At 45.8% G+C, this 17,017-nt stretch overlaps 1 protein-coding gene across 1 annotated transcript in view; it reads left to right on the top strand.

Moving 5' to 3' along the window:
- Window positions 1-2,523: 2,523 nt before the first annotated feature.
- Window positions 2,524-17,017, top strand: part of LOC142098800 (von Willebrand factor C domain-containing protein 2-like) — an 18,894-nt gene continuing 4,400 nt past the window's right edge. Inside the window, exon 1 of the mRNA XM_075181585.1 lies at window positions 2,524-3,267. Within this exon, the coding sequence (XP_075037686.1) occupies window positions 2,923-3,267 (345 nt within the window). The 5' untranslated portion in view covers window positions 2,524-2,922. The remainder of the gene's footprint in view (window positions 3,268-17,017) is intronic.

Raw genomic sequence — 17,017 nt, 5'->3', positions numbered from 1 at the left:
GGGGCATGTCTTCTTTACCTTGTGTTACATTGTATCCCCTCAATGTACAGCTCTGTGTAATATGTTGAATGTTAGCACTGAGAAACGAGTTCATTCCCAGCTCTCACAAAACAGCTATTTTCCTTTGTCAATTTTAATCTGGCTTTTGGCGAAAAGTTATTACAGGAAAAATACCGTCATGAAATAAGTGAGGGAAGGTACACGGACAGTGGACTGCTGCATTGTGCCAGGATTTTGCAATTGCTTTACACACTATACATCACACTATACCGTTAAGTAAACTTTGGCGCTCGGATATCGGAACTCGTGCACTAAAGACGTTTCATTCATTTTTCTTATCAAGAAGATCCCAGTTTGTGTCAGTCTCTCGCTCTAACTACCTATGTTATCCGTGGGGTCCCTCAAGGCCCTATTCTGGGGTCATTACTTTTCCCTATGTATAAATGACCAATAAGTAGACAGTAAATGACCTTCTATCCGTATGTATGTGATAGTACTATATTGTATGTGCACAGCTGACAGTATCAGACCACAGCAATGTTCTGCAATGTGATCACTCTCAGGTGGAATATTGGATACAATGTATCAATGTTATTTGGGACAAAGGCAAAACTTGCAAAGTGTATCAGTTAGCACTTCTGCCTCACAGCACTGGGGTCTTGAGTTCGATTCCCGACCATGGCCTTATCTGTGTGGAGTTTGTATGTTTTCCCCGTGTTTGCGTGGGTTTCCTCTGGGTGCTCCGGTCTCCTCCCACACTCCAAAAACATACTGGTAGGTTAATTGGCTGCTATCTAAATTGACCCTAGTCTCTGTCTCTCTGTCTGTCTGTCTCATTCTCTGTCTGTCTGTGTGTGATTGTGTCTATATTAGGGAATTTACACTGTAAGCCACAGTGGGGCAGGGACTGATGTGAGTGAGTTCTCTGTACAGCGCTGCGGAATTAGTGGTGCTATATAAATAAATGATGATGATGTATTACACCTAATCTGCTGATTAAAACACCAACGCTTATCAACATAGACTCTTGTTGGGCTTGGTCCTGACCTTCCATGTGGTTTATAGACACCCTGACATCCACAGTGTCTTCCAAACTGAGCTGCTCAATAGAGAAAAATCCCCTTTCACACCATAAAGCAGATTGCACTAATGATGTCAGCTTTAGACTATAGATATGCAAAAACTCCAACATGCTGTCAGATTCAGTCTGTCGGTCCCTGGAGTCTAGATTGCCCGTTTGTCCTGCAAATGCCGTATGGACAAATTACTCAATTACCTCAAATTAGTTGTTACCCCTGCAGTTAGCACAACTTATCACCTAAGACCTACCTACAGAAGTCGGCAGATGGTGCCTAAATTTAAGAAAGAATCTGGGTGCAGTGTCTTCTCCAACTGGACTCCCCATTTCTGGAACATCTTACCGGAGTTACTCACATCTAACACCTGTCTTCTGTCAGTTGACTCTTTAATTGTGTGTGTAATTGTAATGCTAAATTTGTCTGTAATTAGGTCACAACTGTATATGATTTTTCCAGGACATAGTGTCAATGTATTGCCTCCTGGTATAATATACAAAGCCGTACCGGCATAGTGCTGTACAGGATGTGGATAATGGAGGACCCCGGAGGAGCTGCCCGCAGAGCAGCGTTGCTGACTCATCTTCATCATCATCATCATCTCCGTTTATTTCTATAGCGCCACAAATTCCGCAGCGCTGTACACAGAACTCACTCACATCAGTCCCTGCCCCATTGGAGCTTACAGTCTAATTCCCTAACACACACACAGACACACACACAGACATACACACACAGACAGACATACACACACACAGACACACACACACACATACACACACACACAGACATACACACACACAGACATACACACACACAGACACACACACAGACATACACACACACACACACAGACATACACACACACACACAGACATACACACACACATACACACACACACAGACACACACACACACACACACAGAGACTAGGGTCAATTTGATAGCAGACTCAAACATGATGTACATGGCAGGGCTATCAGAGACACCTTTCCTACGTCTTCAGCACAGAAGTCAACATCTGAATATATAAATACTTAGAGATGATTTAGTACAAAGTGCTGCGGACTGATGAAACAAAAGTTTGGCCGTAACGACAAAAATAAACAATTTACTGAAGTCATTGGGCTGAATAGCGGACGGCAGTTATTGTGCTGCTGAAACTTTGACCACAGTCAGAGAGAGGAGCAGCCTCTGGAGAAGATCTGAGGATCGGAGACTGACACTGAGCAGATAATCTGATATCTGTAGAATAGCACATTGTGTATCGGGTGTGACGTACAACATAGCAGGGCTCAGGGAAGGGCTGGCAAATCTTAGCCTGGGAGGCCAGACTCAGCTCAGCAGCCTATTACGAACATTTTAAAGGAAAAAAAAATCAGGTTGTCCAGTGACCCAGCGCAAGTTAGCTCACTATGGACCGGCCTGAGCCCTGACTCTGCTGGCAGTCCGATAATCTCCTGGATGCCCCCCAGAGCTGGCATCGCTCAGCAGTCTGCCCCTGTTTGGGAGGAGGCTGTCATCCCATTCTGATGAGTAGGAGGGGAATGGGGGATATCAGATCACATGCTGAGAGCCAGCCCAGGCAGCAGAATAGAATGAGGTTGTAATGAGATCCAGGAGCCCCCACCCTCCAGAGCCAGAATCATAAAGCTCAGCAGACACAGAGAAACTTGTGATCTCCAAGCGGGAGCAGCAGAGGGAGGATCTGAGCCCTGGCTGGTCTGTGGGTAACCAGAGGGTTCATCCTGGAGCATCGCCTGGCTGGCAGCAGTCAGAGTACTGGGAGCTCGGCTGGAAGTTATCAGGACAATAAGAATTGTGACTTTCATTCTGCACCTGTGTGATGGCAGCTACCAGGGCGGGCACCATGTCTGAGAGCTGGGTACTATCCTCACTGCTGTGCCTGCTGCTGATGACTGACATGTGCCAGACACTGATGCCCCAGGTGAACACCTGTGAGGCTAATGGCAGCGTCTATTATGTTGGGGAGTGGTACTTCCTGGATTCTGATCACTGCACACAGTGTGAGTGTACCCCTGAGGGCCCAGCCTGCACCAGGACAGAATGCACAGCGCTGCCACCGGCATGTATGCACGTCAGCCACTACCCCACCGACTGCTGCCCTCGCTGTGAGAAGATTGGATGCGAATACAGAGGAGAGGTGTACGAGCTGGGGGAACACTTCCAGGTACCATCACTCTTCTTCCTAAATGCAGTGCGTTCTCCCCATACACTGCACTGTACCTCCTGCACACCTGGCACCCTCTGCATACACTGCACTGTACCTCCTGCACACCTGGCACCCTCTGCATACACCGCACTGTACCTCCTGCACACCTGGTGTCCTCTCCATACACTGCACTGTACCTCCTGCACACCTGGTGTCCTCTCTATACACTGCACTGTACCTCCTGCACACCTGGTGTCCTCTCCATACACTGCACTGTACCTCCTGCACACCTGGCACCCTCTGCATACACCGCACTGTACCTCCTGCACACCTGGTGTCCTCTCCATACACTGCACTGTACCTCCTGCACACCTGGCATCCTCTCCATACACTGCACTGTACCTCCTGCACACCTGGCATCCTCTCCATACACTGCACTGTACCTCCTGCACACCTGCCACCCTCTCCATACACTGCAGTGTACCTCCTGCATGCCTGGCACCCTCTCCTTACACTGCACTGTACCTCCTGCACACCTGGTCTCCTCTCCATACTCTGCACTGTACCTCCTGCACACCTGGCATCCTCTCCATACACTGCACTGTACCTCCTGCACACCTGGCATCCTCTCCATACACTGCACTGTACCTCCTGCACACCTGGTATCATCTCCATACACTGCACTGTACCTCCTGCACACCTGGTGTCCTCTCCATACACTGCACTGTACCTCCTGCACACCTGCCACCCTCTCCATACACTGCAGTGTACCTCCTGCATGCCTGGCACCCTCTCCTTACACTGCACTGTACCTCCTGCACACCTGATCTCCTCTCCATACTCTGCACTGTACCTCCTGCACACCTGGCGTCCTCTCCTAACAATGCACTGTACCTCCTGCACACCTGGCACCCTCTCCATACACTGCACTGTACCTCCTGCACACCTGGCACCCTCTCCATACACTGCACTGTACCTCCTGCACACCTGGCACCCTCTCCATACACTGCACTGTACCTCCTGCACACCTGACGTCCTCTCCTAACAATGCACTGTACCTCCTGCACACCTGGCATCCTCTCCATACACTGCACTGTACCTCCTGCACACCTGGCACCCTCTGCATACACTGCACTGTACCTCCTGCACACCTGGCACCCTCTGCATACACTGCACTGTACCTCCTGCACGCCTGGCATCCTCTCCAAACACTGCACTGTACCTCCTGCACACCTGGCACCCTCTGCATACACCGCACTGTACCTCCTGCACACCTGGCGTCCTCTCCATACACTGCACTGTACCTCATGCACACCTGGTATCCTCTCCATACACTGCACTGTACCTCCTGCACACCTGGCGTCCTCTCCTTACACTGCACTGTACCTCATGCACACCTGGTATCCTCTCCATACACTGCACTGTACCTCATGCACACCTGGTATCCTCTCCTTACACTGCACTGTACCTCCTGCACACCTGGTATCCTCTCCATACACTGCACTGTACCTCCTGCACACCTGGTATCCTCTCCATACACTGCACTGTACCTCCTGCACACCTGGTGTCCTCTCCAAACACTGCATTGTACCTCCTGCACACCTGGTATCCTCTCCATACACTGCACTGTATCTCCTGCACACCTGGCGTCCTCTCCATACACTGCACTGTACCTCCTGCACACCTGGTATCCTCTCCATACACTGCACTGTACCTCCTGCACACCTGGCACCCTCTCCATACACTGTACTGTACCTCCTGCACACCTGGCACCCTCTCCATACACCGCACTGTACCTCCTGCACACCTGGTGTCCTCTCCAAACACTGCACTGTACCTCCTGCACACCTGGTGTCCTCTCCATACACTGCACTGTACCTCCTGCACACCTGGTATCCTCTCCATACACCGCACTGTACCTCCTGCACACCTGGTGTCCTCTCCAAACACTGCACTGTACCTCCTGCACACCTGGTGTCCTCTCCATACACTGCACTGTACCTCCTGCACACCTGGTATCCTCTCCATACACTGCACTGTACCTCCTGCACACCTAGCACCCTCTACATACACTGCACTGTACCTCCTGCACACCTGGCACCCTCTGCATACACTGCACTGTACCTCCTGCACACCTGGCGTCCTCTCCATACACTGCACTGTACCTCCTGCACACTTGGCGTCCTCTCCATACACTGCACTGTACCTCCTGCACACCTGGCGTCCTCTCCATACACTGCACTGTACCCACCTCTAGCTCCTGTGTATGGGGTTAATGTTGGGAGATAATGTGACGGTAATTGGGAGAGATGTGACATGTTCTGGGTTAATGTTACAGATCTGTCTCCAGTGAGTTCTGAGACTCTTTATATAGTGACATTTAGTATCATTAAACTACGACCCTTGTCTGTGTTTCTGGCCAAATATGGTGAATTGTGAGATCTGCAGAAGGTATATAACAAATTGTGTGATTGTGGGTGCATATATTATTTAATCTCCAGAGGACCATACTGAGAGCTGTCCTGGGTACTGTGAGTACTGTACATTATGTGCAGGCCCGGCGCTCCCATTAGGCAAGGTTAGGCACTTGCCTAGGGCGCCGGGCTCTGGAGGGCGCCTGGAGGGCGCCACAGAATTCTAAAATACTTTAAAACTGTGCGGCGACCGCTGACCATACCTGTCACGGCCGCCGCACAGCATTCAGATGGACGGGGAGGGGGGGAAGAGGCTATTTTGTCACCACCGCTGCCTCTCTGCTCCGTCTCCTCCCTTCCACTTACTAGTGTCAGTGAGGGGAGGAGACGGAGCAGAGAGGCGGCGGTGGTGAGACAAGGTAAGGAGAGGAGGGAGGAGGGCGCTGCTTTTTTAAAAATGCCTAGGGCGCCGTGGACCCTAGCACCGGCCCTGATTATGTGGGTATTATATGGTATATTGGAGCAATTAGTACTTAATACTGTTTAGTACTAGGGTGTTGTATTGATTACAGTATACACAATGAGATAGTACTTAAAACTGGTTAGTACTGGAGTATTATTCTGATGGAAGAGTACTGGAGGACATAGTACTGGAGAATTAGTCTGATAATAGAGTAGTGGAGAAGATAGTATTGGAGTACTTTTCCGATTACAGAGTACTCAAGGAGATAGTACTGGAGCATTACTCTGATTATAGAGTACTGGAGTCTTATTCTGGTAACAGAGTACTGGAGGAGATCGTACTGGAGTTTTATTCTGAAGACAGAATAGTGGAGAAGATAATATTGGAGTACTTTTCTCATTATGGAGTACTGGAGGAGATAGTATTAGAGTATTCTGATAACAGAGTACTGGAGGAGATAGTATTAGAGTATTCTGATAACAGAGTACTGGATGAGATAGTATTAGAGTATTCTGATAACAGAGTACTGGATGAGATAGTACTAGAGTACTTTTCTGATTACAGAGTACTGGAGGAGATGGTAATGGAGTTATAGTGTACTGGAGTATTATTCTGGTAACAGATAACTGTAGCAAATAGTACTGGAGTATTATTCTTATGACAGTACGGGATGAGATAGTATACAAGTATTATTCTGATGTCAGGGTAGTGGAGTATATAGTACTGGAGTATTCTGATTACAGAGTACTTTAGGAGATAGTACTGGAGTATTATTATGAAGACAGAGTATTGGAGAAGATAGTATTGGAGTACTTATCGGATTATGGAGTACAGGGGGAGATAGTATTGGAGTATTATTCTAAGGACAGAGTAGTGGAGGATATAGTGCTGCAGTATTCTGATTACAGAGTAATGTAGGAGATAGTACTGGAGTAGTATTCTGTAGACAGTAGTGGAGAAGATAGTATTTGAGTACTTATCGGATTATGGAGTACAAGGGGAGATAGTATTGGAGTATTATTCTAATGACAGAGTAGTGGATGACATAGTACTGGAATTATTACTCTGATTATAGAGTACTAAAATATTATTCTGGTAACAGAGTACTGTAGGAAATAGTACTGGAGTATTGTTCTTATGACAAAGTAATGGATGAGATAGTTTTGAAGCATTATTCTGATGACAGAGTAGTGGAGGATATAGTACTGGAGTATTATTCTGATTAAAGGGCCGCCCAGAGCTCCCTCCCCTGGTGAGGGACCAGGTCAGAGACCAGCATATAACGTATAATACCACCAGCGCCGGCTGTCACTATGACACCAGCCATTAATTCCTATAATTATCACATTCACAATGAGGGACGTCCAACCTGACCACAGCCCCCCAAATGTTTGTGAATATGTTGGGGCGCTTACAACTATGTTTTGGCGATTTATATTAAGGTAACATGTAGCGTCATATCTCTCTGGTAGGGGCCCTGAATCTTTGCACGTTGGTCTCCGCTCATCGTGGGCGGTTACCATGTCCTGGTGCGAGAGCTACAACTGAAGGGTGATTTTAGGGGAGGGGTGTTGGGAGCGGATAAACAATCCAGAAGCGCTAAACACACCCTTGGGTGTGTAACCACGGCTGTCTACCGGCCATGCCCCCAATGCGGAGGAGGCGCGTCCTGTGTCCTGATTTAGATATTATTTAGATGTGTATCTCTCGGCAGCGCCGTAACTAAGGCTCTGCGATAGGGGCGACCGCCGAGGGCGCGACGCTGAAGGGGGGGGGGGGTGCAGTTTATGAATATTTCAGGTTCATGTAATTAATTGAGGAGTAGGGGGGGCGGTGTTTTTATTTCTTGCCCCAGGTACTAAAATTGTAAGTTACCGCCCCCCCCCCCCCCCACTTTGGACGTCGCAGACTCTTACGCCCCTGGGGTTAGTACATGTGTCTGGAATGTGTCGGTTTTTAGAGGTCTGGGCCTTAGAACGTTTTGTTTGAATAGAAGACGACGATCGTCATTCATTTCTCCTTGTTTTGTCTCTGGGGCTGATCTAAGTCTGGACAGAAGTTAAACAAGGACAATGACATGTTTACCAGCGGACACTTTGTATTATCCATGGAGATAATTTTACTGAATAAGTTTAAACAACAAAAAATAACAAATGTTCCTGATTCTTTGTGTGGATGTATCTGGGCAATCACGAATAATACACTAATAAGTGACATCCTGAGTTCTTCTTTTTTTACAATTTCAGGACCGATTTTGCAAAGTTTTAAGGAAATATTATGAAACTTTGGGTCTGATTTATTAAGGAAAGTAAAGCGAAAAACAGGAGTAAATTTTCTTCTGGACAAACCATGTTACAATACAAGGGGTGCAAAACTTAAATCAGCACTAAATAAACTGCCACTGGTCACTGGAGATAGGGAGAGCCCAGCCTATCAAATGGTGGCCTCTGGCGATAGAAGTGCTGCCGCCAGCTGTAGACCCGACAGAGAAGAGAATCGCCGCTTCGCTCTGGCAAAAGCTTCCCCATGAAAAGCACGTAAACGACGATGTAATAAAGATTGTGCCACAAACCTTCTTCTTTTTAGGATGCCAATTGCAGGAGATACTCAATGAAGAAATGCTTTATTATGTAAATCATTTTTTTTTAATAGGAATAATTTTAATATATATATATATATATATAATATTTGTAAACATTTTTTAATTTATTTATTTAATACAAGTAGAACGGAGAGCCAAAATCTGGGGTATCCGTTACACCACGCATGTGGGAATTGGCTATTGGGGTCACGCACCCGTAATACTGGCGATCTCGGGGTATTAATGAGTCTTATCGCTCCCGGAAAGTATCACACAGATGTAGCAGTGATATTTATTAATCATGGCGACAGGGGGTTTTCTATCCCCGGCAGAATTGGTGATAGGGATGTTTTTAATGAAGTTTATGTGAAATTAAATGGACACAAATGTGGCGATATACACCGGGGGAGGGGGGGATGTATAAAGCTGAGAGTTTCTGGCGGGTTTGAAAGTAGAGGTGCTGCCTCTAACAGCCAATCTCAGGACCAGGGACACGGGGGCGATGAATCGGAGGAGCCTGTGGCTCATCCTCCTGCGACTTTTACTTCCACAGCAGCTGGGGAGATATAGGCTGCCTGTGCTCAAGCACAATGTATAGGACATTCTGGAGTATTGACACTCGGATATACTGACGTTACCCCACAGCGGTGAGCTGGGATGATGGTGACCGGGCCCTGGGCCTCTCACACGGTTCCTTTGTGCTGCGATGTCCTGACTAAGCTGATCTGGACAATGGAAATGGCTCCCATATGGGTCTATGCACATTCCCAGTAAATATTTACCTTGATGATTGCAGCGTGTTCTGTACGTGAGGTATAGGGGCCGCTTCCAGGAAACTATGTGCAGCCAGTCGCCTGCAGCAGCTGCCAACAGTGAAACCGGAGCCAGGATTCTTGGGATCTTTCTGAGGGGGGGGGGGGGGGGAGGGGGTGTTTAGTGACCTTTATATCTCTATCTCGTTGGATAAACCATCATCAACATTGATTTAGAAGGAGACACAAAACTGCAGCACTGGATTCATGTCCTGATTGCACAATAAAACTGTTCATTAGGTGCAATTCTCATCTGTTCCAATCCTCTGGGCTGCAGATGTTATTTATTGAGAATTTTAAATGTAACAAAGTAACTATTACTACACTCAGTATCTGTGACCTGATGAGGGTTGTGGTTCTCTGAGGTCCGCTGAGACCGTATCAGACAATGGATCCAGGGAAACCTGATCCCCGTAGTCGCTGTAATGCCCCGGCTGAGGGCAAGTGGCCCAGGAACTATAGCGCTAGTCTGGATGTGGTGCTAAATATGAAATGTCATCATTAAAGGGAACGTGGTATCTGTAAGATCTGAGGGAACTAGAAAGTCCACAAATGGAGATTTTAGTCGCAGTCACCATTTTGTTGTCATAGAGCGTCTGCGATCTTATTGTACAAATATCCCCAGTTATTGCCCATTGAGGACACTGCCGACAATTCAGTAAATTAATATAAAAATACAGAACAAATTTTTACCTTTATTTTTTTTAAATCTGAATAATCTATTTTCTGATGTCATCAGTTACAGGATGACTGTCCTGCAGGCCAGGTATCCAGTCCTCCCTGTTAGGCCTCTCCTAGCTGTGCACAGGTGTCTGTCAGTACTGGACAGAAATAAGACCCATAGAGCTGACTATGGAAGTGACCGAGCTCCTAAATATAGCCTGGGAAGAACCTGGAGTCAGATCCCGGCTGGGTCACGGGGTCACGGTGCTCTGTAATATGACTATAATGACTGTGTTCTGTTATAAGAAGCATAAGAGATGAAGTGTGATGTGTATTTTATGCTGAGCGTCTATAAGGAACATAATATAGTATAATATAATATATTATTACACTGGGCGCTGAGCCTGGCGCAGGGATTATATCTCCGGGCACCGTGTGTGGACCTCACGGCCAGGCCGTGGTTTACGGATCTGTACAGCGGAATAATATCCGATGCAGGAAATGTTTTCATGGATTCTCTGGATCTCATTACCGAGCATCTGGGAATATAGGAGAACATTGTTACCTCCTATTTACAGGGAAAACATTCCCCAAATCCGTCCATCTGGGGCCCAACCTCGCCTGTCGGGTCTAATTTCCTCTTTCGTGAAATCCTCAACAAGCGCTAATGTCTGTCTCATAATCTGCAGCCTGCTAACGTATGTACATATAACATACAGATGTCCCAACATACGTACATATAACATACAGACGTCCCAACATACGTACATATAACATACAGACGTCCCAACATACGTACATATAACATACAGACGTCCCAACATACATACATATAACATACAGACGTCCCAACAAATACATACATATGACATGCCGACGTCCCAACATATATGCATATAACATAGACGTCCCAACATACATGCATATAACATACAAACGTCCCAACATATATGCATATAACATACAGACGTCCCAACATACATACATATGACATGCTGACGTCCCAACATACATGCATATAACATACATACGTCCCAACATATATGCATATAACATACAGACGTCCCAACATATAGGCATATAACATACAGACGTTCCAACAAATACATACATATGACATACAGACGTCCCAACATATATGCATATAACATACAGACGTCCCAACATATATGCATATAACATACAGACGTCCCAACATACATACATATGACATGCCGACGTCCCAACATACATGCATATAACATACATACGTCCCAACATATATGCATATAACATACAGACGTCCCAACATACAAACATACGACATGCCGACGTCCTAACATACATGCACATAACATACAGATGTCCCAACATATATGCATATAACATACAGACGTCCCAACATATATGCATATAACATACAGACGTCCCAACAAATACATACATATGACATGCCGACGTCCCAACATATATGCATATAACATAGACGTCCCAACATACATGCATATAACATACAGACGTCCCAACATATATGCATATAACATACAGACGTCCCAACATATATGCATATAACATACAGACGTCCCAACAAATACATACATATGACATACAGACGTCCCAACATATATGCATATAACATACAGACGTCCCAACATATATGCATATAACATACAGACGTCCCAACAAATACATACATATGACATGCCGACGTCCCAACATATATGCATATAACATAGACGTCCCAACATACATGCATATAACATACAGACGTCCCAACATATATGCATATAACATACAGACGTCCCAACAAATACATACATATGACATACCGACGTCCCAACATATATGCATATAACATACAGACGTCCCAACATATATGCATATAACATACAGACGTCCCAACATACATACATATGACATGCCGACGTCCCAACATACATGCATATAACATACATACGTCCCAACATATATGCATATAACATACAGACGTCCCAACATACATACATATGACATGCCGACGTCCTAACATACATGCATATAACATACAGACGTCCCAACATATATGCATATAACATACAGACGTCCCAACAAATACATACATATGACATGCCGACGTCCCAACATATATGCATATAACATAGATGTCCCAAACTATATGCATATAACATACAGATGTCCCAACATACATGCATATAACATACAGACGTCCCAACATACATGCATATAACATACAGACGTCCCAACATACATGCATATAACATACAGACGTCCCAACATACGTACATATAATATACAGACGTCCCAACATACATGCATATAACATACAGACGTCCCAACATATATGCATATAACATACAGACGTCCCAACAAATACATACATATGACATACAGACGTCCCAACATATATGCATATAACATACAGACGTCCCAACATACATGCATATAACATAGACGTCCCAACATACATGCATATAACATAGACGTCCCAACATACATGCATATAACATAGACGTCCCAACATACATGCATATAACATACAGAGACGTCCCAACATATATGCATATAACATACAGACGTCCCAACAAATACATACATATGACATACCGACGTCCCAACATATATGCATATAACATACAGACGTCCCAACATATATGCATATAACATACAGACGTCCCAACATACATGCATATAACATACAGACGTCCCAACATACGTACATATAATATACAGACGTCCCAACATACATGCATATAACATACAGACGTCCCAACATACATACATATGACATGCCGACGTCCTAACATACATGCATATAACATACAGACGTCCCAACATATATGCATATAACATACAGACGTCCCAACAAATACATACATATGACATGCCGACGTCCCAACATATATGCATATAACATAGACGTCCCAAACTATATGCATGTAACATACAGACGTCCCAACATACATGCATATAACATACAGACGTCCCAACATACATGCATATAACATACAGACGTCCCAACATATGTACATATAATATACAGACGTCCCAACATACATGCATATAACATACAGACACCCCAACATACATGCATATAACATACAGACGTCCCAACATACGTACATATAACATACATACGTCCCAACATACATGCATATAACATACAGACGTCCCAACATACGTACATATAACATACAGCAACATTTTTATAACATTTGTTTAGTTATAAATAGTTAAAATTGTGGTGATCCCCCTGAAGTACATTTTTAGGAGCGTGTTACAGGCCCCGTGGTCTATTTGGAGATATTCTGCCTGAGACGGCGCTGATATTATCGCCATTGGGACGTATTTTATACAGAATAACTCATTTATGTCATTAAAATGTACAAAGGTGACACCTGAAAGGGGCGCTGTCATCATCACCATTTATTTATATAGCGCCACTGATTCCGCAGCGCTGTCCCTTTGTCTCATGAAAGCTACACGAGCCCCAAGGTCATTATCTACGGAGAACAGCGTTGTCCAAAGGTGACGTTTGCAGAACTTCAGGGAGCGTTTCCTTTGTTCCCCTTATTTTAGCTAACACGTGTTATTCTATAACCGAGCGCAATCTGGCGAATTGTCCTACAAAACGTCTGCACGATGCAGATGACCCAGCAGGAAGGGGGCGTCCGTCACAGAGACAGAAATCATCAGCAATATTTATTTATATCGCTTTACAGAAATGTGTTGATATCCCCACAGCCGTTTGGTATAATCCTTATATAACCACAGCTATAAACCAGTCTGATATCACCGGGGTCATTAGTGGATATAAAGAGAAATGATGATTGTGGAGTCGCTCTTGGTGAATAGTCTGTTATATTGTTGTGTTACTGGAGATATTAATCTCTGTCTGACTCTGATTTATCAACACTTTAAATGTCGCTTAGTGTTTGTGTAATTCTGTGTACGGGAAGAAAGCTGCTAATTCACAGAGCACTGAAACGTTCCTGAAAGGATCCACTGTGTGATATACAGAATATGACAACGTAACGCCATCCGCACCTTACGCTATAAATCTGTAAGTAAATAGTGACTTCACACCCTGTCAGTAGGGGTAGCGGGCCCCTCAGTATTGCACAACTACCTGTCATGCTCAGGATGTATCTACAGACATTTAGGGCCTCATTTAGAGTCGGATGCAAAGTCCATTTCAGGCGCACCCTGCACATTTCCACTGATGTGGCATGCGTAATGAGCAACAGTTCCCTGCAGTTCCGTCTGCTTTTCAGACGCAGTGTACATTGCGACAGCTTACGTCTCAGTGCGAGGGAAAAGGTGGAACACGGAGTTATGTTGGCGTGACCGTGAATAATTCAGATACTATGGGCGTCTACCCGCAAAAACTACCCTAGTCGGATCAGGACGCAGGCGGAACACACGTCAAAACAAGACTGAAAAGGTGCGTCAGGAATTAGGTGGCGCAAGTAGTTAGCGAGCGGCAGGAACTGGTCGCAGCTCAGTAGGTTATTACGAGTGGGACACAACAGGGGCTGCATGCCTCTAGTAATACCCTACTAAGCTGCGGCACCCTCCGACTCCTGCTCTTCTATGTACGTCTTAAACGCACATTGTGTCTGACTCTAAATGGGGCCCTTACTATGTTCCACAATATAGGAGATTCTGCTGTTATTAGGTGTTATTTCCAAACGCCCCACTACGGGCACTTCCTGGGCCAGTCACAGTACTGTGGTTGGGGTAATAGCTGACTCCTGGTCCAAACTTTATCAAGGGGCGATTCTGTCACCCGGTAGTAAAGTCCTTTGTCTAAAGTGACCCAATCACCCACATCTCCTGACGCTAGACCTACTCGCCCTCTTAGCCTCTCACCTGGATGTGCCCTGGACCCCGACCTTGTGACCACTGGGTCTCCTGTTCTACTTGTCATGAGACTATCATCTCCTCAGACCACCCTCTACCTCCCGGTGCGTATCTGTCCATGTACTCTATCTATAAAGTTATGTTTTCTGCTGTAAGAATGCCCTCTGCACCTTATTATAGGTGTGTTCTGTATTATATAGTGAGTAGCAGACAGCAGGCGATGCAGTCTGGATGCGTTGTGGTATTGAGATGATATATGGCATGGTGCAGGGAGGATGTAGGATTTGACGCTGTGACTTTTTAGTGCACGTTGGTTAGTGCAGATGGGGGAGATGTGGTGGAAGTTGTCTGGACTGGGGAATATAAACGTCATGTGTATATATCAGTCTTTAGGGTTGTAACATTAAAGTTACTTATGATTCACTTGTTGCGCACTTCTCCCTGTATTGTCTCATTCTGGATATTAGGACTATGGGGGTTACTATTGGAACAGAGATTATTTACAGCTTTCTATGTTCAGTGTTTCCTCCCGGATAGATGGGATCGGTCATTGTGTCTGTATTAGAACAGGGATTTTAATGTACTTGTTACTGTAATGAGAGATGACCCCCCCCCCCCCCTCGTTACCCCCCCTGTAGGCCGGCGCAGCCCCTCCATGGCTTTCATCTGCCGCGTCTCCAGGTGGACACAGTAGTGGATGTTATAGCTCCGAGCTGAGGCCGGTGCCCGGATCGCTGCAGACGCAGTAACAACCGTCATCTGTTCCCAGCTCTCTTATTATCAGCCTCATCCACACGGATCTCATTAAATGTTCCTGCATTCCTCGTGCCTCCTCCGTCAGAACCACATCGCTGCCCCCGGGGGTAGGGGGGGGGTGCAATTTAGAAGAATCACAGATCTGAGCTTTATTGAAGAGGCCAAAAAAATGTCAATAAATGGAAAAACTAATATAAACGTATAAAATGCCAGCGCTCACCGGGCTGGAAATTCTCCTAACATACAAAACTGATTATAGAGAGAGATTAATTTATAACTGTTCTGTTAACCCCCGAAATACTGAGATAACATTATACAGGGCCCTCCACACAATAACACAAGGACGTCTTCTACTTATACAATAAGGGTCTGGCCGGAGGAGAGGGGGCGTAAAGGAAGATTTCTAATCACCGTTTCCTTACTGTCTCTTTGTACCTGATTTTGAGGTGGATGTCCTACTACAGGCTGCTCCAACTGCGTATGTATCAATTACAGGTAACTTATACTTGCTGACCTTGGGCGAGGTCCAAGTAACAAATTAGAGAAGATCATGGCGACACAATTCGCCTCATCAAGGCCCAATCCCGTTCCGTGCAGCGCCAAGTTTAGCGCTGTTGCACCGCGGGGGCAAGAGGTCATTATGGCCCAAATTCCTTGTTTACCACATGAAATCTCCTTTCCTCTACCCTGAAGTAATAAGGGGAACACCCACAAGTGCTCAGTACGTCAGAGCAGATTTACTGTTCACATTTATCAATATACGCAAAAAATGAAGAATAGTTTTCAATCCTAATCGCATTGATAAGGATTCAACTATTTCTCCGATAAACTGCCGTTTCCTGTGGAAAAAAAAACGTACTTACCACTCCCTCTTCGCAATGCGATCCTGGGTGGCTTCTTCGTTCCTTCTGTCAAATCCTGTGCGCATGCGCTGATTGATAACTGGGGCATGTGCACAGGCATCCAAACAGCACAGACCCGAAGGACCTGGGTCATGTGACAGAGCTGCACACGCACTGTAAAGCTCTGCTCTCCGGAGCAGAGCTTTACAGTGCTGAAAACGATCGGAAACGATCAGACATCTATGGGGACTGCAGCCTGAGACCCCCGGGCTGAGACCCGCAGCCTGAGACCCCCGGCCTGAGACCCGCGGCCTGAGACAAGCGGCCTGGGACCCCCGGCCTGACACCCGCGGCCTGGCCATCACGTGCCAACGCTGTGCTCACCTCCATATTTTATT

Source organism: Mixophyes fleayi, chromosome 8 (assembly GCF_038048845.1).
Source record: "Mixophyes fleayi isolate aMixFle1 chromosome 8, aMixFle1.hap1, whole genome shotgun sequence".
Lineage (NCBI taxonomy): Eukaryota > Metazoa > Chordata > Amphibia > Anura > Limnodynastidae > Mixophyes > Mixophyes fleayi.
The sequence above is the reverse complement of the archived record's forward strand: the minus strand, read 5'-3'. Positions and strand labels throughout refer to the sequence as shown.